The 25,396-nt window shown below is 50.4% G+C and overlaps 7 protein-coding genes across 7 annotated transcripts; 5 read left to right on the top strand and 2 right to left on the bottom strand.

Annotated features, from left to right (window-relative positions):
- Nucleotides 1-1,436: 1,436 nt before the first annotated feature.
- AFUA_8G04300 (putative C2H2 finger domain protein) lies at nt 1,437-6,416 on the top strand. The gene is made up of 2 exons (XM_742144.2): nt 1,437-1,914; nt 1,987-6,416. The coding sequence occupies exon 2, from the start codon at nt 2,087-2,089 to the stop codon at nt 5,648-5,650; it is 3,564 nt and encodes a 1,187-aa protein (XP_747237.1). The 5' UTR covers nt 1,437-1,914; nt 1,987-2,086; the 3' UTR covers nt 5,651-6,416.
- A 796-nt stretch (nt 6,417-7,212) lies between these two features.
- AFUA_8G04290 (putative C2H2 finger domain protein) lies at nt 7,213-10,724 on the top strand. Its single transcript, XM_742143.2, has 6 exons — nt 7,213-7,466; nt 7,559-7,907; nt 8,026-8,783; nt 8,839-9,102; nt 9,165-9,860; nt 9,913-10,724. The coding sequence occupies exons 2-6, from the start codon at nt 7,902-7,904 to the stop codon at nt 10,706-10,708; spliced, it is 2,520 nt and encodes an 839-aa protein (XP_747236.2). The 5' UTR covers nt 7,213-7,466; nt 7,559-7,901; the 3' UTR covers nt 10,709-10,724.
- A 292-nt stretch (nt 10,725-11,016) lies between these two features.
- Nucleotides 11,017-12,481, bottom strand: AFUA_8G04280 (uncharacterized protein; the record flags this gene model as incomplete). Its single annotated transcript, XM_742142.1, has 3 exons — nt 11,017-11,072; nt 11,130-11,256; nt 12,395-12,481. The coding sequence occupies 3 exons, from the start codon at nt 12,479-12,481 to the stop codon at nt 11,017-11,019; spliced, it is 270 nt and encodes an 89-aa protein (XP_747235.1).
- A 294-nt stretch (nt 12,482-12,775) lies between these two features.
- Nucleotides 12,776-18,226, top strand: AFUA_8G04270 (chromatin segregase YTA7). Its single transcript, XM_742141.2, has 2 exons — nt 12,776-14,865; nt 14,923-18,226. Exons 1-2 carry the CDS (start codon nt 12,807-12,809, stop codon nt 17,826-17,828), a joined length of 4,965 nt encoding a protein of 1,654 aa, XP_747234.1. The 5' UTR covers nt 12,776-12,806; the 3' UTR covers nt 17,829-18,226.
- Nucleotides 18,227-18,259: 33 nt separating this feature from the next.
- Nucleotides 18,260-19,571, top strand: AFUA_8G04260 (Sec63 complex subunit SEC66; the record flags this gene model as incomplete). The annotated part of the gene is made up of 3 exons (XM_742140.2): nt 18,260-18,730; nt 18,792-19,105; nt 19,185-19,571. The coding sequence occupies exons 1-3, from the start codon at nt 18,631-18,633 to the stop codon at nt 19,569-19,571; spliced, it is 801 nt and encodes a 266-aa protein (XP_747233.1). The 5' UTR covers nt 18,260-18,630.
- Nucleotides 19,572-20,049: 478 nt separating this feature from the next.
- On the bottom strand, nt 20,050-22,638 carry AFUA_8G04250 (pentatricopeptide repeat protein; the record flags this gene model as incomplete). The annotated part of the gene is made up of 1 exon (XM_742139.1): nt 20,050-22,638. The coding sequence occupies one exon, from the start codon at nt 22,636-22,638 to the stop codon at nt 20,050-20,052; it is 2,589 nt and encodes an 862-aa protein (XP_747232.1).
- A 208-nt stretch (nt 22,639-22,846) lies between these two features.
- On the top strand, nt 22,847-25,350 carry AFUA_8G04240 (uncharacterized protein; the record flags this gene model as incomplete). Its single annotated transcript, XM_077805299.1, has 8 exons — nt 22,847-22,931; nt 22,987-23,196; nt 23,252-23,325; nt 23,380-23,614; nt 23,673-23,812; nt 23,866-24,139; nt 24,199-24,320; nt 24,372-25,350. Exons 1-8 carry the CDS (start codon nt 22,869-22,871, stop codon nt 25,348-25,350), a joined length of 2,097 nt encoding a protein of 698 aa, XP_077661427.1. The 5' UTR covers nt 22,847-22,868.
- Between the last annotated feature and the right edge of the window lie 46 nt (nt 25,351-25,396).

The raw sequence follows: 25,396 nt of genomic DNA, 5'->3' as shown, positions 1-25,396 counted from the left end.
TAGGTTGATCAAGGGCCTGACAATGGGAGCATTGGCTCGATCGACTGGAAGGGTTCCTGGATGACCACTGATGTAATGAAATGCGAGATTGGGGCTTGGTCAGTGTCTATTGCATGATGAGAAACATTCTTCTTCTTTGAAGCTGGTGAAACGAGGCTTGGAGGGGAGGACGATGGCGATGGCGAAATATGGAGACACATTTATTGCACAGCCTCCGGCAGGGCTGACTGGCGACATTTTATACCTTCGGCCTGTCTAGGTAATCGGCTGGTCTTGCCAACGATTTGTATTGAATTGGTGTTGAATTGGTGGTTAGATAACTGTGGCTGGGAAAACTGACCGACTAGCTCTTCCTTTGTACTAGTACATACCTTGAGGTTATAGATAGGACGGTAGATACTCCGTACACTTTTAGGTAGAGGATCGAGTCATTGAGAGGTACTCCGTAGCTTTTGCAGTAGCACTAGCAGTTTCGGGGAGCGGCAATATGGTGGTCAGTTTCATGTTTATCTCTCTGTCTCCTGCTGCAGGTTATTCCTTGTTGGGATGTCTGGCCGTCTCGGTAGAGCATCAGCGGCGGAAATAAGGATGTTGCTAACCCATGGGTAAGTGCGATACTCCGAACACCCAGGAGTTTTCCCGCTTGAGCCTTGATCGCAACCGAGAACTGTTCCATGGATTTAGTCTAGTCTATATATTATATACGATACTAAATACGCTTAATGAAATATTGATCAGCAAGATGCAGTTCAAGCGGTCGAGCCTAAGATCACTGGCCACCTTCCTGTTCGTACCTTCGGGACTGTGCACATTATTTTGAGAAAAAAATAGTTCGTATCGAGATGGTAGCCCTCCACCGTACATATACATACCCTTGCAAGTACCTGCAAATTTGCATATTATGGGCGTCGTGCAAATGATACAACGCAGGACAATGATTAATCCAATCCTTCCATGATTCTCAAAATTGCGCCTGATATTAATATTCCTTCTCTTCTCCTACACCAACACAGTATCAGGAGACCAAACCCAAGATATTCACTTATCTCTTAGCTGATAATCTAACCCCGCTTTCCTCTGACTGGCTGACGATGCGCCGAACGCCCAACGCCGGCGCCATCTGTCTTCTCGCAATGGAGTAAACAGGTACAAAGACCGGCAGCATTAATATAATTTTGGCTCCCAGGTCGTATTATATCGAGTCGCTATCCACATGATATGATGCAGGTGCTAATTATAAATCTCTTGAAGAGGTTTTGCACCTGTCTACTCCGGAATTTGCCGCAGATATCGTGTGCCAGCCCAGCTGTGGCTCAGTTGTCGAGCAATTCCCCCCTTCTCAGCCGCAACTTGCGAGGCTTTCTTCCTCACCAGGGAAGTTTGGCTACAACAACGAGTAATAATATTACGAACCAGGGTAGTACCCAAGGTAGGTAGTTAACTAGTTATAATCATGATTATGTTAGTCCTCTAGCCTCTGAGTCGCGCTCTTCTTTCTTTCTTGCCTTATTATTATTCCCCTGTTTTGTAATCCTCCTAATCTACTCCCCGTCGGACTGCCCCCTCCACCACCCCTCTGTTTTAACCCCCGGCTGTGGCAGCTGAGCTGAGCAGAGCCTCTTTCAGGCACAGAGTGTGACTTGACTCTCTCTGCCCCCTCTAGCTTCATTCTTCTTCCCTCTCACGACTCCACTCACATCTTCTTCTTTGCTCGACTTTTATCCATTCTTTGCTTTCCCTCATTGTTGTCTTGACTGATAGTCCTGTCCTGCTTTAGCTGACCTCAGCACACTCGCAACTTAGTTATCTGACCTACAGCACTACAATTTCATCGATTGAAGTGACTGTTTTTGTAACTCTGCTGCTGCTAAATAAAGAGCAACTCCTGATCCTGCTCATTTCTTGTTGTATAAGGTACTCTTGACTCTGTTACTGCCAGCGTCGCCCGTGGAATAACCATTTGAAGTTGACTTGCAATAAACACAGAAATATGCTTTCCGGAGAGCGTCGTCTCTGATTTCGTTGGCTTTATGATCAGCCTGGAAGCGAGCAAGGTCTCTGCAAAGTACATTTTAGCACCGCAATCATGTCGACGCTATCTCCCCAGCTGGTCCGCAGCGAATCCCCGACCGACATGGGGTTTCCAAACGCAAACTTCTCAGATCCCTATCTTTCTGCTCCGCTGGACCCCGAGCAAGATGTTTTCAAATCCTCAGGTATCAGATGGACCCCAGAACCTGGTCAGCACGACCTGCGTGAGGCCTCGACCTCTCCTTACAATCACAATGTGAACAGCGATACTGCCCAAGGCGCTGAAACGGCTGGGTACCCGACCTCTTATTCTGATTTCTTGAGTCCCATTGATGACTTTTCGAGTGACCTGAGTGCCCAAGCTTCCCCAAACGGCGATCAACCGCCGGGAAGCATAAATATGGAATTGCACTCATATCTCGATGCATGGCCACATGAAGGGAGTTCATCCAACATGGCTGTGGCTGATGAGCCACGATCCGTGGACTCAGAATCGGCAGCCCTCTCTCAGCCAGCCCTGGTCACCTCACAGCTTCTAACTCCGGAGCGGACTAATCATCCGAGTCCTGCGCCCGACTTGACCAATCGACGAAACAATGAATCCCAATCGCATTCGGAGCAGATACTCACTATAGTCACGGCTCCCTTAGACAACAACCTCAATGTCCATCCTCCGTCAGATGCTGCCAGAGCAAGAAGTCCAATTGTTACGGTCGAAAGCTACTCGCGCGGAGATTCTCCGGTCAGGAACACGATTTCCGTCCGACGGCAGCCGAGCCAGTCTACCACCCACCTTTCGCCTGGCAGAGAATCAGAGGATGGGGACCACAATACCTCATGGCAGACATCTGAACAAGCGATCGCACGTGCGCCCGATGGTTCCTGGCTTCCCGATGGCACCACTGGCCAAGCCGGTGTCGCCCCTACATCACGTGATGACACGTATATCCTCAGTCCCAATGAAGTAGAGTCACGGCGACGGCTTGAGGAGAAGAACGCGGATATTCGGTCATGGTCCGCCACAGTAAGCGTCGCCGGCAGTGAAGATGGAGACGACGGCCTTCATACCCGCGGCCGCAAAGTGCCAGCGGGCACACGACGCAGGGCGAGGAGTGCCGGGGACCCTGCGCTTCAGCAGGACTACTTCAATCTGCAATTTGGAGCCTACGGGCCGGTCCTCCCTGGACCCGGTGCGTTAATACACGAGAGTAGCGACGAGGAGCTCAGTGTCAATGACTCCGAGGTCGAAGCAAGCGATCCGGGATCGCCCGCAGTCAGCGTCAATGAAGCGAGGTGGGCTCGAGATGGCCTTGCAGATTCGCCCGTGCAGGATCAACCCAACTCCGCGGACGAAGAGCCGGCACCGCATCAATTTCTGGCAACCCACCCATGGAAGGACGCGGATCACGACTCTACTCCCAGATCAGTTCGGATGCAGCCGTCAACCGCCAGCGCCGCTATGATGGAATACCAACGACGCGCTCGAGAAATTGATGCTGTATCCCGTTATGCAACTTGGGGTACGCGACCTATGAGTGAAATCGAAGTGAATAGTATTATCGGTGCGGGAGGTTCATTTGCCAATCTGTCTATCAGCCAGGACTCGAGCAAGAAACACACAAGGCGGAGTAGCCTGATGAAGTTCTTCCCACGGAAACCATCGATCAGTGTTTTAAAGAGGCCGCTGTCAGACCTGTCCCTGGTTGAAAATCAAACTACCAACAATGAGATCAAAAGTCCGCCCTCGAGAAAGGACAGTTTCCCTCACCGGAAGCTCAGCCTTGCGCGAAGCCCAAAGTCTCCCAGCCTTAGTACAGGTGGCGCAGTCATTGCAATTGCCGGCCAAATGGCAGCTATTGGAGGTAGAGACTCCCTGAGTACCGTCTCACCACACTCGACGTCTAATCCCTGGAACAAGTTTGGGCGGACGCGCAGTCGGAGTGAGATACCGCGGTCCTCCGCACCGGGTCTATTGGACTTGATGACCAGTCACGGAGGCCCGCCCGTTCCTACCATTGGCCACTCACAAGCTCTGACGACTGACAATCATGGTCTCCAGCAGGTGGCGTCAAGTCGGCCTGTTGAGACTGGAGATGATGAAGAGGAGGACGATGATACAGGCGAAAAGGGGCAGGTGATGGATTTTCCGGTTCCCACCCGTCTGCCTGTGCCTACTACGGAAGGGTTCAAGGCTCAGATCACACAGCTGAATCCTCGTCTGGAACCTGCACTGATCGACCGTCTCGCGAACGAGCAGGTTCGCAGATACAAGAAGTTGGTTGAGCAGAAAATGAACCATACTCATGCCGTCAGTAAGAAATCTTGCTCGGCGGGTAAATTCTGCTTCGCACAGGGTGGTGAAGCCGTGATTCTGGCCGCGCGCGCTGAACCTCATGACTCCGAAGCTACACATACCCAGTTCGAGATCACCGGGCACAGTGGAGTGGATGATGAACCTCTCGCTCTTGGAGAGAATGCTGTAACAGCCGCGCAGTTTCCCCCAGGCGTCCCATTGCCGCCTGTGAAGCGCCTTCCGGCCGAATTCGAGTGCCCCATATGTTTCAAGGTGAAAACGTTCCAGAAGCCATCCGATTGGACCAAGCATGTCCACGAAGACGTGCAGCCGTTTACTTGCACTTTTCCGCACTGCAACGAGCCCAAGTCGTTCAAGCGAAAGGCGGACTGGGTTAGGCATGAGAGTGAACGCCACAGAAAACTTGAATGGTGGACTTGCACCGTTCATGATTGCCATCACACATGCTACCGCAAGGACAATTTCGTACAACATCTCGTCCGAGAGCATAAGATGCCCGAGCCCAAGATCAAGAAGACGAAGACGAAAGGAGTAGGGCCCGCAGCTGAAACACAGGAAGAAAGCAGTCGTGAGCGAGAAGCTGAGCAGCTGTGGGAGCTCGTGGACCAGTGCCATCATGATACCTCCAAGGGCCCGCGGGAGGAACCCTGCCGCTTCTGCGGTAACGTCTGCAGCAGCTGGAAGAAGCTTACCGTTCATCTGGCCAAGCACATGGAGCAGATTGCCATGCCTGTCCTGGCACTAGTGCAAGAACGACATCTGTTTCCAAACATAGATGCTGATGTTGCCCCGAAAGCAGTCAGTTACCCTGGCTCGATCGCACAGGAAGTAACCAGCTTTTCACCTCAACTGAATGGCATCAAAGCCGAGCCGGAGGCGCCAATGAACTTCGAAGCCGGTCAATCCGAGCCCCCTACTGGATTTTTGAATCCGACGTACCCACCGACCTCCACAACCCTACATCAAGGGTTTCTATCCGCTGGACCAGACGTGTACACTGCATACGGATCGCAGGCGGGCTTTGCGGGGCAGCAATTCGTGTCTCTTCATCAGAACTCTGTCACCTACCCGCCACTGCTGAACACTGGGTCGCGACCCAGAATAACGACCCAAGAGCTGAGCGTGTTGCAGAATCCGTACCAGCTTTGCAGCTCACCTACAGATATGCGCGCGACGTATGATCCTCAGGGCACACTGCATATGTCACCCCCTCCGGTAGAGAACGGCCAGGCCTATCACGACCAGATCACGCAAGCCACATCGTATTCATACGACGGCTCCGTGGGTTATTCCCGCCAATTTTAAGTCAACATCCGCTGTGCTGGATTTGTCATTTCGCACTACAATCCTTGACTTTCAGCCTGTGGTTCCTTCTTCTTAGTCTTTTCTTTTCTCACGCCCACTTTTTCTTTTTCTTTTTTCTTTTTTTTCTTCCTCCTGATACCCCGACCGTACCATTGTTAGCATTCGACCATCCTTGGGAAAGACGTCTCATCAATGTTAGTGGGACTGCGTTCTCTATTGGCTTTCGATTGCTGATGAGAGTCACAACAATTGATAGAGACGGCCTCGGAACTGTACGGTCACTGTCTTCTCTTAAATGATCTGAACGGATTTTGTATTGGTGAGGTTTTGGCGTTTGCAATCAGCTTGAGACATATTCACGTGATCGATGTATATATACCACCAGCTTCTTTCCTTAATAACCTTTCTAGTATCTCTTCATTATTTTGTGGGATGCAGTGGAGAGGATCCGGAAGTTCCCACACCTCTTTGCTACATCAGATTGTGGGCCGGTTGAAGCCTGTTACAATTAGGGATGAATGCGAGTCGAGAGATGAGATATGATGAGTCAAAAGAGTGCCCGGAAAATCTGAGGCTGCATGAGGCACACTAGACAACCCACGCCCTGATAGTCTACCATCTGCGGGGGATGTTGTGAAATGTGCCCGGAATTGCAAGGGAAAAGGACGAAACAGATGGGTAGATAGTATCCAAATGTTCCCACATCAGTATGAGTCAAGCAGAAGCATATCATTTTTGTTATTATTACTACTACTACTACTACTACTACATACTGATTTCCTTTATCTAGGTCTATCTACTGGACAACCTCTATTTGCCCTCTGCATAAATAATGACGACGATCCATGCGAACAGTAGAAAGTCTATGCAAGCCCTTACAGGCACTGCCACTATTTGACCAACTGGTCGGTCGACTTTTCAAATCATGTGTAGCTTTTCTTTTCCTCTCTTTTCTTTTTGTCTCTTAGTATTACTTACTAGGTGCTCTTCAATTTCTGTTGTAGGGAGCACTGGCCATTGACATGTTAATATTCTTCAACCTCTGAACATGTTGGGAATAGGCGTTGCTGATCTCTCGTTCCAACCCCGAGCCTTACATAGCTGGGGGGCGCGCGTTCTCTCTCTGCTGTAAGCTGCAGTCGACAACAACGTACTCTGCTCTGAGGAGTCCTGAACCCCGACGAAAAGAATGCAGATGACGAAGTAGTCTATTGTGGTAGTTCTGATCCTGGAATGTCTTTTTATTCGAAGTGAATTGAATCTCAGTGCATTTATTGTTTCTGCGAGAAAAGGCCCAAACATTCCATCATTCCTGGCACAACGTCGTGCCTCTCTTGTAGCTAAATAATATCTCGACCATGTGGGAGATGACAAGGAAGAGGCTAACCATCTCGATTCATCTTCCTTGAATCCCGACTGATCTTCTCTTTGTTCTGCAGATCGGCCGTAGTCAATTTTTCCTGGGAACTCTGGCCTATACAGCAGTCGCATCGCTGCAGGGTTACAGCATTATTTGGTGCGCTTGCTGCTCCTGCTGCTGTTCTCTAACTTTTCAAACACATCTTGAACACTGAAGCTTGACAGTCTTCTTTCAAGAATTTATGGTCTTCCATCTGGTTTTCCTCTGATCTTTTCTTTCTATCACTCACAATCTCGTGCCTTGTTAGTCTAATCGCGTGGGGTCCTCTTTCCCTCTCTCCTTGCCTCCCAATCCGTGTTGCTCGGTGACATTCGCCTGCATCAACTATCACATTTCTTTTTCCTGGGCCGCATCAATCAACTCAGCCCAAGACTGATCACCTATTCTCATCTTCCTGTTAGTTTCTGACTTGTTGCAGTCGTTGATTCTCCCTCTTTTCCCCTTCGTGCTTGTTCTTGCTAAGTAGCTTGACTTTCACCCTTTAGCAGATACTACTTGTATATCCATCCTGACCCACACCGACAACGAGACCTGACTACATTAACCAGGCACTTCTATTTCCTTTTCGTCTATTTCACTAGTCCATGCCAGTTCTCCCCAGTCGTTAGTTCAGAAAATCGTTTCAAGAAGGGCAGGAAAATAACACAGTCTGGTCAAACCCCCTGCAGCTCTCGGTATCCCTATGCTCCACTTCCTACGACCTATATGAATTCTCGTTAAGTCCCAGCGTGACGCGCTTCTCCAGACTGTCAGCTCGAGTGGGTCGACTTTTTGAACCTCGTCGCTCGGCCCATATTGCCGATAAGGCGATTTTGTCCGTCGTTCACAGCTATGAGTGTATGTAATCATTCATACCCTCTTCATGAACCAGCCATTTGACTTCTCAATGCGACGAGAACATATAACGAAAAGAAAATGAACAGGACAAGCTGACTGTATTTCAAATGAGGACCAGGATTCACATTCTGGCAATTTCAAATGGGACAATTCCAATGATGTCCTTCAGGGCATCATGGGGACTCGAGTAATGTCGAATGCCTCGCCTGACCATCACCCGACAGACGGCTCGACCTCTTCCTCTCACGTCGCGTTAGGTGACCCGGCCTCTTTTCTTGGTATTCAATTTGGCTCCGACCCGGCTGTTCTCCCTCATGATCATTCATCCATCCTCCACCCTTGGCTTCCATGTGGCAGCAATCACCCGTCGCCCTCGTCGTTGTCCCCGGCTCCGAACTACTTGGAGTACTACCAGTATCATACGCCTCAGTCATTCAATCACCAGGATGCTTGGAATCCGCTCCAGGTGACTGGAGTCCCTCTCAACACATCGGCTTTCAATCTGCAGCCCATGGGAAAGCCCTATCAGATCAACGACTACATTGACCGCCGGCGCTCCACCGGACAATACAGCACCCCCTCAGAAAATGATAGCCAGTACAACGGTCTCGCGTCGGGTGATTCAGGATACGGGAGTCGAAGCTGTACCACACGCTCCATAGCTGCATCTTCCTTCGCGGTAGACTCAGCTTGCAGTCCGCACTTGGGTCCACATGAGTATGAACTGGACGATAGAACGACAACGTTCGATCTGGGACCATCCGCCTGTGGCGAGGCCGTAGAGAAGACCGAACAACACAATGCGCCCTGTGAATATGAGATTAAATGTGATTATCCCGAGTGCAACTGGAAAGGAAAATGTCCATCCGACAAAAGGTTTGTCTTCGACAGCCACGCGCCGTGCAGACCATACTAAGACTGACGGACATAGGAAACACGAGGCAAGACATCAGAAGCTGTACAAATGCGATCAACCCAACTGCAGTCGCAAGCAGGGCTTCGGAACCATCAATGATCTAGCGCGACACAAGAAATGTGTCCACAAACAGGAACCGGAACGTGGACCTAAGATCCTATACTTGTGTTTCGGGCGCAATTGTCCCCGGAGACAGAAGAGATGGCCTCGACTGGATAACTTCCGTCAGCACCTCTTGAGAATGCATGGGGATGAAGACGCCGATGAGCTTCTGAAAAGGTAAGATAGCTCTCTCCAGTTAGCTGTCTAACTCGGCGATATGAGTATTAAGGCAAATCTAGGTCGCACGAATGGTACAATAGTATCAAGCAAGCGAGTGAATTGACGTTTGCTGCTGTTGACCCCGTGTTTAAGAAAACCCAATCTCCAGAAATGCAACTGCCAACTGAACAGGACTGCGTGATGGAAGATCTGGACCAGACTCCGTGTATTCCAGCCGTCGCATTCGAGTCGCTCATCGGAGCAAGATCGCCAGAGAACGAATATCGCATCCTGAACCCGATCAAAGACACCACTGAACAGGAACGAGATCAAGAGCTAGCTGACGCCACACTCATGGCTCCCTCAAATACAGTTCAACTGCCGGGCTACGGCACGCCCAACTTGGATTCAGCACTGGACCAAACGCCGCCAATCGCGCACCAAGACAGCAAGAAGAACGACTACGTGGAAGAATTCATAGTGGACGCTGCGACTAACATGATCAATGCACTGACGAGAATAATGAACTCCAACCACCGACGGCATTCACAGCCGGCAAAGGACATAGACGACCCGACCAGTCCTAGTACCGAGCTGTGCAGTCCAAAGAAGAAAATTCTCCAGCGGATATTGACTGCAGCGTTGGACTGTCTATCTGAAAAGCCCCAGCGATCTGGCGACAGAACGCCCAAAGTGCCTGAGAGAGACCCGGACAAGAAAGACTGGATCCAATGCGGAGTCTGCGCGAAACGAACACGTTTGCGGTGCGAAATGAAGTTGGTATTGACCTTCCTGTCTGCCCTATCTTATTCTAACATGGTGGCCTAGGAAACACCAGAAACGTCACGATCGACCCTACGGTTGCACATTCCCTAAGTGCAGCAAGACATTTGGCAGCAAGGCGGACTGGAAGCGGCACGAAAACTCGCAGCACTATCACATCCAAAGCTGGTACTGTACCTTGTGCGATCCGACCAAGGGGAAACGATACGCGAGATGGTATTATCGTCAAGAGGTCTTCGTGCAGCATCTGAAAACACATCATCACGTCGATAATGAAGGAGCGAGAGTTGCGGTCGCGAATAACCTTGTGGGAGAGAATGGACAGTCTCGATTTTGGTGCGGCTTCTGTAGGGAGATTATTCCTCTTCATAGCCAGGGTCGAGAAGCGTGGAATGAGCGCTTCGACCATATCGATTTTGAGCACTTTCGTAGAGGGCAGCGGATCGAAGACTGGGTGCACTGTTGCCATTCGAGCGATGATCAAGAATGCGAGGAATCAAAGGGACGAAACATGGCCAGTGGAAGCGATGAGAGCCCGTTTGCCACAGATGGCCATTCTGAGAATGAAAATGACAGCTGTAGTGATTGTTCATCGGACACTGTCCTTGAGGATGATGGGGTAACTCTCGACCTGGAGACCTCGCGGCAGATGGTTTCTTGTGAGAGAGCTTCTCCTTCGAAGAAGGCCTTGAAACTGGAGAATTCTTCCGAGACTGGGGAATCACGAAAAAGAAAACTTGACACGTTTGGATTGATGGTAGATCCATATCAGACCCACGCGGACGACGGATCCAAACCAAAGAGGAGAATCGGCGCTGCTATACCGCTACCAGGGCAGTGAGCTCGCCAGTGGCGCGTCGTGTCAAGTTCGATAACTGACTGGACTTTCGCGACCAAATGGCAGCCTTTTGGTTGCAGCGTCAAGGACAGACCCTTCCTGTGATGTTCATTGTATACATGAAGCACAAGGTATAATGATTTCACGTTATATTATGGCATGATCCAAAGCAGAGATGAGCGAAATATCATTAGTGCAAACATCCAACTGAGCATCAAAGATGTTTCTATGGGACATGTGAGGTATATAGTACAGTAAACAAACAATCGGCCTGAACTAGAGCCTCAGGAAAGACGGACGGAGAGATATCATCACTTTTGCACGTTCGTTAATTCCCTAGCCTTCTTCTCGAGGGCCGCGACCTCTTCTACTAGTCGTTAGAGGAGTACCATAGCAGATGACGAAGCAAGCGAGCGCAACTTACGATTCTTCTCAAGCTTGGATTCGTCCATCTCCAGCTTCAACCAAGTCCAGTAAATAACCTGGTAGGTGAAAATAGCCCCTAAGAATACCTTGGCGAAGGGACTCGCAAAGGTCTTGTATTGAGCGAGCTAGATCTCAGTTAGCTTGCCAGCCGCGCAATGTATTTATGTCAAGGATTTGCCCATTCTAAATGATTGACGTAGAACCATGCAGACAGAGAGCCTGACACCTAGATAAAGCACATATGAAGGGAAACACTGACCCCTTCTCTGTAAGCACTGGATCCTTTGGAAGCATCGAACCTGGGCCGTGTTGAAGTCAAGGTTCTCCGACTGGATGGGGTAGGTCTGAAGAGAAGAGATGAGGGCGCCGAGGAGCGCTGAGCTACCGAGCGAAAGAGCATTCTGATGTTTTACCTGAATTTAATTCTGCTTAGCTGAATTATATAGGAGAGTATGCAGTACATGCTAACAGCTGAACAGGCATATCATTTGCCAATGAGGACGAGAAACATCACTGACTCAGCAGTCACATGATTTCAAGCGCTGGGTGGTCCCGGAGCGGCTCTGTGCCAAATGACGCATGGCATTAAGCGATAAGCGATGAGGAACATGCGGGGAGGAAAATCCATAGACGATTAGCTTCCATGACATGAGGTTTATCATTGATTGTTCCTGACATCCCTGTGTTGCTTCATTTGACCGGCTTCCTCCTGGCAGCCAACTCATCGCAGGAGATAGGCTAAGAGCAAGTGAAAGTGAACTCAGGCATCCTCTTGACCTTAACAGCATTTATGATGCGATCTACGGACAATTTGCACGGTGTTTTGGGGGTCTGACAAGGACAGGAGGATGAGAGCACAAACAAACATCCAAAAAGCGACTTGTTTCCTTACCGCAAAGTGAGCGTGTGTGGTGCCGTGGAGCATTCAAGGCCCAGAACGGCACGTGCGTTACCAAAATGGGCTGGTCACCAGTATGCCGCTAGTCTACAAATAGGACTAGTTGTGGCGCATGAGCGCGGCTGTCTGTGTCCTGGTTATGTGTGGCTGGTGCCGGCAAGCAAAAAGGTGTCGCGAGTCTTTCCGCCCTTTCGGTGTATTGCTTATTCCTCAGGGTCTGATATTGGAGTGGACATGCTGGCTGAGAGCATCGTTGCTGCTATTCCCAGGTGCTCCATTCATCTGTCAGCAAGACTTTATCGACGTCTGCTTCATCTCTCTGTGAAGAAGTGTTGCAAGTGACGCGTCTGCAGTTGGAGATTTACCTCACTCGACCTGACCCGCGCGCATTGGCGCTTCGCCGTCGACCCCGTGCGAGAACTACCTTGCAACCCGTCGGCCAGGCCTAACATATCCGAGATTGATGTTTCAATGTCTGATTAATATTTAGACAATTACAGCTGTTTATGATATTGTCTCTTAGACATTAGTTTGAGGGGAAGGGGGCTTGTTTGGGCTGCATTACCTTTCTATCCTCTCACTGCTTCGTTAAGCACACTGTTTCTTGGTAAGTCGCCGTTCACATCTTCGTCGGATTTGTCTCAGGCATAGTTAAAATCAAATAATCGTTCCTTTTTTCGGGGTCACTATCTACTAGCCCACGTACTGTGTTGAGTTTGCTGACATGGTGAGGCCGTGAGAAGAAGTCATCCTTTACGACGCCCATCGCGACACATCATGCCCCGACCAAAGCGCACTATTGAGGAATTGGCGAACAAGTCGGACTCGGATGACGAGAATTACAGCGATCGTCCGGTGCGCTCATCTCGCCAGTCCGCTCGATCGAAGTCGAGGAAGAAGCCGAAGCCAACGAAAAAGAGAGCGCGCCGCCATTCGAACGACGACATCACATCCGATGACGATGATATTCTAGATGATGTGGACGAGCTCGACTTCGATGATGAGGATGAAGAAGACCCGAACGCCCCGAAGAATGCAAGAGGCCTTACCGCTCGGAAGGCTGCCACTAATCGGCCGGTATATAACGAGGGCGATTCTAGCAGCGTCGACGATGATTTCGAAGAGGAGGATGACTCCGAGCCCACCCGTTCGCCGAAGAAACGCAAAAGCACCGTCGTGACATTGAAAGTGAATGCTCTCAAACGCCAGCCTCTCCCTGAAAGCGGCAGGCGGATGACTCGCCGTACTCGCGACCCCTCAGAGGATATCGTCGCTCTCACGAACTCCGGTCGCCATATGGAGCTCGTGGAGCGAGGTACACACAGTCCGGAGATGGAAGCGCGGAGAAGCCGGCGTGGGTCTCGCGCCTCGAAACGTCTCAATTTTGGGCCTGAAAAAGTTGAAATCGATGAGAAACCGGAGGTGTTCGAGCCCATAGAGGAGACTTCGATGGAGGTCAAGGCTTCGCAGCCAGAAATCATGGAAAGCGATCACCAAGGAGATTTTGAGGAAGGTGTTCCATCGGGGCAGGACAGTGGCGAAGGTGCAGCAGAAGCCGACGAAGTTGGAGTTGTGCCCGAATCTGAGAACGGCGATGTGAAGCATCAGGAGGAGGATGATGAAGACGACGAAGGTCCAACAACGCGGAGGAGGAGGGGCAAGCCCAGTCGAAGTCAGCCCACTGAAGAGGCGCAGCCGGACGAAGAGGAGGACGCACACCCACGTCGTTCCGGCCGCAAGAAACCCAGAAGCTCTCAGCGAAAGCGACAAGACGATGAGAGCGATTTTGAACCTGAGGAAGACGAGTCGAATGACGACGATGATGAGGAGCGCTCTCTGTCCGGAAAATCACATGGATCACCGCGCAAAGCCAGTCAAGCTCGAGATGACGAGGAACAGGATAGCACCGCCGGTCGGCGCCCTGGTCTACGCAAGAGAGCTTCTCGCTCCCGTGGACAGTCCGAAGTACGAGGGGATATTGCTGAGGAGCTTGCAGAGGAGTTGGAAGATCTCAGAGGAGATCGACCCCGCAGAAGGCTTCAGACAGATATCGTTTACGAGAAACCAAGGCGCAGCCGGAAGGACGTCGACTACCGGATCATTCGTCCAGACCTCATCCTGCCAATCGAGGAAGCCGAGAATGAGGTCAACGAGTCGCCTTCACGGCGAGGTCGGGGAGGCGGAGGCAGCAGTTGGCAGCGCACACTTTTCCCAACCTATGGACCTTTTGGAGGAGGCGGGCCACCAGCGATCCTGGCTCCTCCTGGCGCACCTGCTGCAACAGGGGGTGTTGACAGCGATAGTAGCGATGATGAAGTAATGCAACACCCCAAAACTGGCGGCTCCGTGTCTGGACCCCCAGGTGCAGGTCTTCTGCCTTCAGCACAAACCCACGGAGCCGATCCTCTACAAGGGCCATCCGGAACACCTGCTAATTTAGGAAAAATCAAGGATAAGCAGGCGCTTGCTGACGCCGATCCCTTGGGTGTTGACGTTAATGTCAATTTCGACAGTGTTGGTGGCCTACAGGGGCATATCGACCAGTTGAAAGAGATGGTTTCCCTTCCACTCCTTTACCCCGAGATTTTCCAACGTTTTCACATCGTGCCGCCAAGGGGTGTCCTCTTCCACGGACCCCCTGGGACAGGTAAAACGCTGTTGGCAAGGGCCTTGGCCAACAGTGTTAGCTCCGAGGGCCGCAAAGTTACATTCTACATGAGAAAGGGTGCAGATGCACTGAGTAAATGGGTCGGTGAGGCTGAAAGGCAGCTCCGGCTGTTGTTTGAAGAGGCTCGAAAAACTCAACCCAGCATCATCTTTTTTGACGAAATAGATGGTAAGTGCTCGCGCCGACTTTGACGCTGTTATGTTGCTAACGTTCATCTACTCACAGGACTGGCCCCCGTGAGATCAAGCAAGCAGGAACAGATTCATGCCTCCATCGTGTCGACCCTGTTGGCTTTAATGGATGGGATGGATGGCCGTGGCCAAGTGATTGTCATTGGAGCTACAAATCGACCGGACTCTATTGACCCTGCTTTGCGTCGCCCTGGCCGCTTCGATCGCGAGTTTTACTTCCCTTTGCCCAATACAGAAGGCCGGCGTGCAATCTTGGATATCCATACCAAAGGTTGGGATCCACCGCTCCCTGATCACATCAAGGACGAACTGGCGGAGATCACAAAGGGCTACGGCGGAGCCGATCTTCGTGCTCTTTGTACAGAGGCTGCTCTCAACGCGGTTCAGAGAAGATATCCCCAGATTTACAAGTCAGATCAGAAGCTTCTCATCGATCCTAAGAAGATTGATGTCACTCCGAAGGACTTCATGCTGGCTATAAAGAAGATTGTCCCTTCATCTGAGAGATCTGCCTCCTCTGGTGCTACTCCTCTACCCAAGACCGTGGAGCCTTTGCTTCGTCGACCGTTCTCCGATATCAAAACCATTTTGTCCGAAATACTCCCACAAAGAAAGAGGCTCACAGCTCTCGAGGAAGCTCAATTTGAGGAACCCGAAGGGCCAAAAGGCTTTCGACGTGAGCAGATGCAGCAAGAGTTTGATATTTCCAGAGTGTACCGACCCAGGATGTTGGTGCGTGGGCCTTTCGGCATGGGCCAGCAACATCTTGCAGGCGCCATCCTCCACCATTTCGAGGGTCTGCACGTTCAAGCTTTCGACCTTCCGACCCTGCTCAGTGACTCAACCAGGTCTCCCGAAGCAGCCGTCATACAACTCTTCCAAGAGGTCAAGAGGCACAAGCCCAGCGTAATATACATTCCAAACCTTCAGTCTTGGCTTAATACCGTTGGGCCGACTGTCATATCTACTCTCTTGGGCCTTTTACGGTCTGTTCCCCCTTCAGATCCTGTTCTCCTGTTCGGAGTCTTGGAATCGACTGGTGAAGAGGTGGATAATGGGCTGCTGAGCAACATGTTTGGGTTCTCGAAGAAGAACTTTTACGACCTAAAGGCCCCGGATTATGACGCTCGATATGAGTTTTTCGGTAGGGTGATCGACTACGTCAAGACCCCGCCGTCCGATTTTCCGGATCCCGAAAATCGTAAAAGGAGAGAACTCGAGACACTGGAGGTTGCACCTCCTCCTCCACCGAAGCCCGCACCGCCCCCGACCAAGGAGCAACTCAAGGCCCAGAAGAAGAAAGATCACCAGACCCTGAATTTGCTAAAGATCAGGATCCAGCCCATCATGGACCAGATCAAGAAATACAAGAGGTTCAGGACAGGTGTAATTGACGAGTCACAGATCCGGTACCTGTGGGAAGAGGATGATCCGAACATAGTTACTAGCGACTTGCCCATTGAGCAGCGAACAACGTTCAGGCCCTTTGAAAAGGCTTTCGATAAGCATGGGGTCCCGGGTCTCCGGGAAACTGTTTCGGGAAAGTTTTTCTACAATATGGAAATTGTCACTATCGAAAAGAGACTTTCCAATGGTTACTATAAGCGGCCTAAGGATTTCCTGGCTGATATCAAGCGCTTGGCAAAGGACGCGCGGCAGCTAGGCGACCAAGAGAGGTTGTTGCGAGCCAACGAACTTCTCTCTAACGTCGAGGTCGACATTGCCACAATCGAGCAGGCGGAGCCCGCCTTAGTCGCGGAATGTGAGAATGTTTATCTGCGGGAGCTGGAGAGGGAGAAGCTCGCAGCAGAACAGGCGAAGAAAGCCGCGGGTGAAGGAGGCTATTCCCGTCTCTCAGCGACCGGCAATGTTCCCCACGGCAATACAGACTCCGGCCCTTCAAGCGGACCTGTGGTGCTTGGTGAATCTTTCCCGGATGGGCAAGCTCGTCCGCAGACACCGACGCGGCGCTCGGCCGTGAGCTTTCTCACCAACGGTTATCATGAAGGTGGTGGCTCGGATCTGAATGATCTTAGTAACCATGCCACGATCAGTAATGGGTCCCACGAGTCTCGCGGCGATGGAGATGGAGACGGAGATGTTTATATGACTAATTCGGAAGATCATTCTGGGGAGAGAGAGACGCAGGGTAGTTCTTTCGGACCCTCCGCCCAACCCCGGCCGCCGTACTCGCACACGGCGCCTTCGCAGCAAGTGAGACGTGAATCGGGATTCTCAAGTCTGTCTCAAAAAGGACCAATGACTCCAATGGCCCCGGGATCACAGCCGAATGACTATACAAACGAGGCATCTACCACGCAGACTACCTCGGACAAGAAGTCCTCCGTACAGTCCTCCGTGCCGCAAAATCTCACCCAGAGCCCTATGGCTGCGCATGGGCTGCGGCACGACTTCCCTGATCTCACTCAATACCCCGACCGTGTGTCGCAGGAGGAACATCTCCCGGATACGCAGCAGCCGGAAAGTAGCCAGCCCTCTCCGCATCCCCGCGAGTCCTTGCCAGGACACGCAGACTTTGCTGCCGGGGAGAGCCAATCCCAGCCCAAGCATCAACCCCCTGTGCCCTTGTTTGAGGCGCCTGTCAAGCAGCCCTCTCATGTCCCCACGGCTCTCCAGTCATTGCTCAACAACGAAGATCTTTCTCCAAAAGTGTCACTTGAGCACGAACTTATCGACAACTTACACAACCAACTAACGCAACGAACCAGTGGGTGCTCGGTCGAGCAGCTGGAGCAGATCAATAGCAACTTGATGGACTATATCTGGCGGATGCGAGGGGAGTGGAACCGCAACAAGGTTGCGGCTGGTATCAGGGATACCTTCAATGAAGTTCTGGAGGACATGCAGGCGATGCAGGAGATCGGCCCTATCAGTCAAAGAACAAAGGAGCAGTTGGGGGCTGATATCTTCCACGCTTAGACATGGTGCCTAGATTTTGTTTTTTTTCTCTTCGCTTTCCGCGTCTTTAAAAATGTGTGTGCCTTGGTTCTTTGGGTAGGGACAACTAAGGTCGCTTTTTTCTGATGATTCTTTCTCCTTTCACTCTTGACATTTCTCATACCTTTGCCTGTTTGTGAAGTCTCCAGCATCATTTGCGAGTACCCTTTTTATGTGCATTCTACGAACATTCTCACTGACTGGATACTTTCCGGTGTTTTCTGCGATTACTTATGGCCAAGAGGGTTTGACGCGGGAATGCATGCGTGTACTGTTTTTCGGCATTTCCTCAAACTATTTTTTGCATTCATTGCCTGAAAGATACTACATTGTAGATAAGATGATACAAAGAAGTCATTTTTCTTTTCAAAACTGGCAGGATTTGGCTCATGGTCCGTCGTAGTATGTACTCCGTGGATCGTTGATGCAAGTAGACAATGAAAAGTGGAGGCCATGTGATCAGCCTAAAACACCAGGCTGGCCTTATCCTTCCTCCACAAGAATCACCATACTTGGATTCCAGTCACGCTGCCTTTCGGTTGTCATTCTTTTTCGCCATTTTATGGACTCACAGACACTTCACCAGTGAATATTATATAACTAAGAGGTTATCTAGCGCAGGGCCTTCAACCTTCAGGCGCAGAAAACACAGCCGGTCCTCCACAACCATTGTTGACGATACTATGACCCAAGTCTAATCTGTACTACTCTGATCACACAACTCCCTTCACCTGATTCCTTACCTTTTCCTATAATCTTTGAAAACATCCGCAACAGTCACAACATGGTGGATTGGCTCAGTCTCGCCGTGCCACTCGCCTACCTCGGCGTTCTGCTCGGCTCCCTAGCAACTTTCTCGTCACTATATCGCAAGCGCAAGGCTAGTGAGTTGACTTTCTTCCCCAATGGAGACCTGATTGCTGATTCAATTGTCACAATTTGCAGGAAAGGCAACTTCATTAGAACCATGGTTCCCCCCTCACCTCCAGCGAGACATCTACTTCTCCCTTCTCCATCTTGACCCTCCGGCCTCAACCTCGTCGAAAGAGAAAAAGGCCCCAGCGGTGCCGGAGACGGTACTAAAGGCCGCGCTTCTCCGGCGCGCAACAGAGGATATCAAACGCGTTATGGCGCTCCGAAACCAGAAGCAGGCGCTGGCTATGCTTCTGCAACGGGGCAGTGTCGGGGACGATCTGTGGCAGCGTTTCCAGCGGGCGGAGAAGGAGATGGAGGATGAAGTCCGGGATGTGGTTGCTGAGGTTTGTTTTTGAACCTTGTTTCATTCTGTCCCTGCGTGGGTGGGAAGGAGCTTTGCTGATGTCTGTGCTTTTTCTCCAGGCCAATGCGTACGTGCCGAACTGGGGCCAAACGATCTTTCAATCCGCGAACGAGATGCTCAACAATGCGCTGTTCCGTGAGCGGCTGCAGAGTTACCAGAACAAGTTGGCTGAGGAGCGGGAGTGGTGGGATAAGAAGAAGGCGAGCATTCAAGAAGGGTTTATGAAGGAGCTGGATGCAGAGAGTTCCGCTGCCACAAAATCCGAGCAAGCTGTATCTACCACGACGACTACCAGCTCGACACCCGGAACCAAGACTCCTGAGTCATCCGCTGCGCCATCCACTGCAGCCCCAAGTGATGACGAGGCTGTATTGGTTGAGGCTGCCGACACTGTCGCGGGTGGATCGAGCGGTGCCGGTAAGAAGAAAAAGAAGGGGAAGAAATGAAGATCGGTCCTTTTAAAAGGGATTCTGTTCTTTCGCATGAGACAATTTGACCTGTGAAACCATCATTACCACCGAAAACAGTCTCGTACTCGGAACAGCCACTCTTGACCTTTAACCAAGAGAACGAACTCTAGGTGGGCTGGTCCAACTGCTTCTCTCACCATTCATGACTGTAATTGTAGCTACCTCTCTATGCATGGGATACAATGGGATTAGAACATTATGGCAATCCTGCATCCTTGAGACATTCTGAGATACTGTTCTTAAAAATATATATATATATATATATATGGTCAATGAAACTGTAGGAGATGAATGGTATATATGGTCAAACTAATGTACAACAAAGCTAAGTCAACCTTCCGAAGTGAGCCAAAACGCCGTTCTATATGCCTGTGATGACCGTCCGCCGCCATAATGTACCAATCTCACGACAATATGGTGATAGTACCAGAGTAGCTAAATACCCTCACCAAGTCTAAAGGAGCAAACTATCGTCATCTAATGAAGACCCGAGATCAACGTCAGAGACACCCATCTCGACAGCAACCTTCGCTATCTGATCCTCAATCTGGCCAGGTGCGGTAGCCGTTCGCGCTATGACGACGCGTAGCAGATCACTCATGATCTCCAGTTGGTACTGTTGCTTCTCCTGTGGTTCTAGCTGATCGGGACTCAGGCCTCGCGCTTGCAGACCCGCCGCTTTACGCTCGCTCAGGATCTCGACGAGCCGGTTAACCTGCGCAATGTTCTCTTTGCTCCTTGGAGTGGTGGACAAACGTCGTAGACGACGCTTAGGCGTGTCCGCTGGAACACCGGCCATGCGCGCAACTTGCAGGATTATCAGACGGGCAGTCACCTCGTCGGGAAAATAACCAAAGGCTGCTTGGAGTGAATACAGCGCAACCAGGGTGCCAGGTAGATCCTTGGAGAGACAGAAACAGCGAATGATCTGGTCGTAGAGCTCTTTAGAGAATTCCTCCTGTGCAGTCGACTTGCCGCGTGGAGAGAGTTGAGAATACCACTTCATCATCTCTGCAAACAAACAGCGCGCAGATGGAAACCCTGCGTCGAAGGCTGCGCGGCCCCGGTCATACTGAAGCTTGCCACAGTCCCATAAGCAGGCATATGTCTCTAGATCTGGTTTGATCGACAAAGACATGGCTTTGAACTTGTCCCAAACAGACCGAATGTCTTGTTTTCTGAGCTCAGCATATAGGAGGTGGTTCATGAAATATGAATTCGGCCGGATTTGAGCATCACCAAGGCATTTAACAAGATACTTGACCATGTCATCATCGCCCCTCCGGGTATAATGGAGTAGAAGAATTGAAAAGGTCTCAATGTTTGCTGAGGGCATTTGTCTCTGCATGAACTTTGGAATGCGAGCGCCATCTGTCTCCTGGCGTACATGGAGCCGAGGAGACTTTTCTGGCGACGCTATCCGTGCCCATACCAAGTCAATGCGCTGCTGGATCATGGCCCACCCCAGTTGCTCAGCCTTGGCTCGAGCAATGGCATTGCCTTCACGGAGCCATGCAGCGAGTAATCCATTCAAGTGCTTAGAGTCTGGCTTGACACCCCGTTCATACATCAGCTCAATCACCATCGCAGCGGAGTCGACCTCGCCCATTCCGATAAGCTTCTTTATCCAGCTTGCGTAAAAAAATCTGTTTTGAAACCGCCGAGGTAAAACAGTCAGAGTCGAAAGCGATATCTTGTTGACGTCCTGTTCCCGAATGCTGGACATCTGCAGATTACCTACTAGACCCAGAGCAGCCTTATAAAGAGCAGCAGAGTCGTTTGCTGGATCTTGAGCGGTTACCATCATGTCCTTGAAAACGGCAATGGCAAGGTCGAGTTTGCCCGCCTTGAGTAGTCCAATGCTAACGAAGTCATAGTCTTCCATCTTCATTTTGGACTCTAGCAATGCCTTGAGCTGCAAGTATAAAGCCCATGCCTTGACTTCGGCTTCTCTCCCGGGTTGTCTTCCCCAGGCTGTGATGACCGGAAGAAGGATGCGAGGCTCGCGTGATTTATCATTGGCCAGGAACGCTAAGGCAATATCTTGAGCTCGCTGCGGGTCATCCGCGGCCGCGAAGAGCCGTACACCAAGTTTCCAGTATGCTTCAAGGTCTTCCTTACTCTGGGAAAGGGATGTCTGACACGCCTCCCATTGGTCAAGTGCCAAGTTTGTTTTGCCACTTTCCTGAAGCGACTGTATGTATACAAGGGTACGGGACGTAGCAAGAGATCTTCCAGCGGAAATGGCGTCTTCAGCCAGAGCTTGTAATCGAGTCGCGCGGGAAGCCCGTGTCAAATCTCCATTCGCCTGAGACTCCCACATCATGGTCAATGCCTCTTCAGGAATCGATTGGAGGAAGTTGGGAATAACTTGTCGACAGCGGCGATACCACTTCCACAGGTATTGTTTAGCGCGTTCATCAGAAGGGTCACTATTCAATCGTCTGAGACACTCATTTAGCTTGTCGACGTAAGGATGAGATTCTGCGTCGTTCAAGGTCACTTCGTAGGGCTGTCTCGGCACTGGTGCTTCTGTAGAGCCTTCCTCCTCCACTTCTGACAGCCAATTTTCTTCCTCCATTGCCATGCCTTCAAACTCTTCCCTGAGCATATTGTCCAGCTCTTCATCGAAGACCTTATCGAGACCCAAGTCGTCATCCGCTTCGCCTGTCTCCTCTGCATGTTTCCGAAGGGCCTCAAGCGCAATCTTCCTTTCATGTTCCGGCAACTCTTTTATGAAGGCGCTATTCGGACCATAAGGGCCTTCTCTCAAGTCTTCTAATTCCTTGTCGAGCTGGGAAAGCTCACTCTCCACCTCTTCCTTCGCTGCACGATCTTCAGCTTCAGGATCGATTTCCCTCCTGGTCTTACTCCCTCGCGTATCCTGCTCGTAGAAGCGAATCTTATCATCTTTTCCACCATAATGTAGAAGCTGTGGCGCTAGAACGGAGAAGGCGCGCAGTCGGGGCGGGGATGTAGTCAACGGGCTTTTGTGGGCCACATATTGATACCACCGAGCTCCTCGAGCAGCTTGGCGGAGCATGAAGTATTGATTTTAGATCATCGGACGAAACTGTCGAGATGCTAAAGAGCAGCGACGTCAAGAAAGAAAATGGATAGATGGGGAGGATCTTGAAGCTCCGCGGCGAAAAGAGCCACTATTACCTGATTTGGATTAGTGGCACACGCGAAGGTCCACCGCGGCATTTGAGTTTCAACATTATTGTTTCTCAAGAACTATCTAGCCTACTGTTCGCACGGAGGCTTCGCGCGATGGAACCTGATCATATAGATATGGATGCGCTGGGTCCATTCAAAGATGGATCAAGTAGTCAGGTACGTGGAACATTGACACTCAAGGCCGTACTGAACTAATGCTGTACGCAACTAGGGCGTCTATATCTATAAACCTTCTATTCAAAACAGAAGTCTTGGAGAAAGACCCTCGAAACGGCGAAAAGTACAATCGGAGCAAAAAGCCGAAATAGACTCTGCCTATTCCTTTGAGCCCTTATTGAACGGTGACGAGCCCGAACACGCTGTCAAATTAAGATACGAAACCTACCAACAGCTATGGTCCGAGCAGGAAGCAAAGATCCAAGTTAGTGCTATAGACAGTCCTTGCCATGGCTTGACGTCTTCTAACTTCAAGTCAGGAAATTCTGGTAGATATCGACTCCGATGTTTATGAGAGAATCTCGACTTTTGTCAGATCGACCTCATTCGAGACGTACGGATATCCCATCAACGGCACTGATGAGTTACGGAATCTAATTGGAAACAGATATAAAGGGTGCATACCGGCGGCATTAGTTACTGTTGGGTCGAATGTTTCCTCCCTTGGTCGGCTACTTTCGCGTTTAAATGACCAATTGAGCTCGACAGGAGAGGGTGGTGTTGTTGTGCTTGAATCCGGGGATGCACCCAACCTGAAAACGACGCTGAAAAACATCATACGTGCCGCGGTGACGAATACAGAAGGAAATGATGGATACCAGAAGTTATTGACCGACAGAGAGGTTAGACTGCCATCCTCTAATCCCAGCGTGACGGATTCGATGGCTTAGCGTGGTACAGGGACCAAGACTTCTAGCATATGACCTTGACTTGCTGAGCGACTATGTGAACAGAAAGGGTGTCAAGAAGCTGGTACTCGCATTTCGAGACAGCGAGGCCTTCGATCCCACCATCTTGACAGACCTATTGTTGTTACTGAAGTGAGCCCAGCGTCCTTTGGTTCGACTATCCAGTATCTGACATACTACTGCAGCTCGTGGCTCGACAGGATACCTTTTACTCTATTATTTGGTATTTCAACGTCTGTTGAGCTTTTCGAAGGGAGACTTCCACGATCAACTGTCGCCTTACTCAGAGGCAAATATTTTGAAATTCATGATGCGAGCAACTGTGTCGATCGCATATATGAGCGACTGCAGGCGGATCCGAATGGCCGCTTCTGGCTCGGTCGCAACATTACTGCCGTTCTTTTTGAGAGATCGAACGATTACTTTCAGACGCCGGAGGCGTTCAGTCGAGTGATCAAGGTATATTCCAGCACCTCCTAGTGGTTCAAAGTTCCCTCATCTCACAAACGACTTGGCAGTATTCCTATATGACCCACTTTTTTGCGAATCCTTTGTCTGTACTTCTTGCAAACGACTTGCCTGGAACCCTTCGAAGCGGTCCCTTGTGTGAAGCAATCAGAAACCTTCCATCCTTTCGAGGGTAAGCGTCTTATTCTGCCACGGTTACGTGCTTACACTAAATGGTATAAAGCTACTGTGAGCATCTTCTTGATGTGGGGTCATTCGATCAAGCGCGCAGGTTGCTGGAAGATGACGAATTTTTCTTCCAAGAAATGTTGCGGCATCTTCGATCCGGACAGCAGAAGATGCGTGATATCTTTCAGACTGTCAGATGGATTCAATCATGCCGAAGAACTTTGAATCTCACCAAGAGAACTGATATTTCGGAGCTTTCCATCCGTGCCATGTCAGGAGAGCTGCTGAGCTCCTCCTCTGTGGGGGACATGATGAAGATCTTGAGAAGTCTGGATTCCAAAAGACTGGGGGACATTCTCTCCAGTCTTCCGGATGGCTTGACGAATGTCCAGGAATTCCGACAAATTAAGAGAGACTTAGATGCTCTATTGCAAGACTATCAAGGTGCTGAACCCCTTCGAAGTGAGTATGACAGCCGACAGTCCGTGGTGGCAACGACTGTTGTTCAACAGCGAGTCAAACTCAGTAAGGGGAAAAGCAAAGTGTCCAAACATATCGTTGACTACACGAGGATCATTGATCACTTTTATCATTTGTTAGAGTCATATCTTACGGAAACCCTGCTTAGGCCGCAAGACTTGTGCTTGCATGAGGTATTCTTCCTGGATATGAGGAGCCCTCTGAAAGAGACATTCACGCCGCGGCCACGTTTCGCCATTGAACGGGCCTTGTCCAATCCATTCGATTATTTGATATCGACGCCAGAGCCTTGTGAAACGAAGCTCTCTACTAAACAGCCCGCCACAGCGATTTTGTTTCAGCTATACCTCGAGTCTGGCTCTCTGGTTAACGTTTACGATATCTGGCAGGCATTTTATGCGGTCTTCGAAAGCGAACAAGGTGACAGCTGCGACGAACGAATGATCTTGGCTATGTTCTATAGGAGTTTGTCTGAGCTTAAAGCATTTGGTTTCGTTAAGAGCAGTCGGAAGAAGATTGACCATGTGACGAAGTCGGCCTGGATGGGCTTATGAGCGTAGCACACGGGACTTCTCGCAATTGTACGGATTTGTAATACAT

This window comes from Aspergillus fumigatus, chromosome 8 (assembly GCF_000002655.1).
Source record: "Aspergillus fumigatus Af293 chromosome 8, whole genome shotgun sequence".
Taxonomy (NCBI): Eukaryota; Fungi; Ascomycota; class Eurotiomycetes; order Eurotiales; family Aspergillaceae; genus Aspergillus; species Aspergillus fumigatus.
This window is presented reverse-complemented; position numbering and strand designations above follow the sequence as displayed.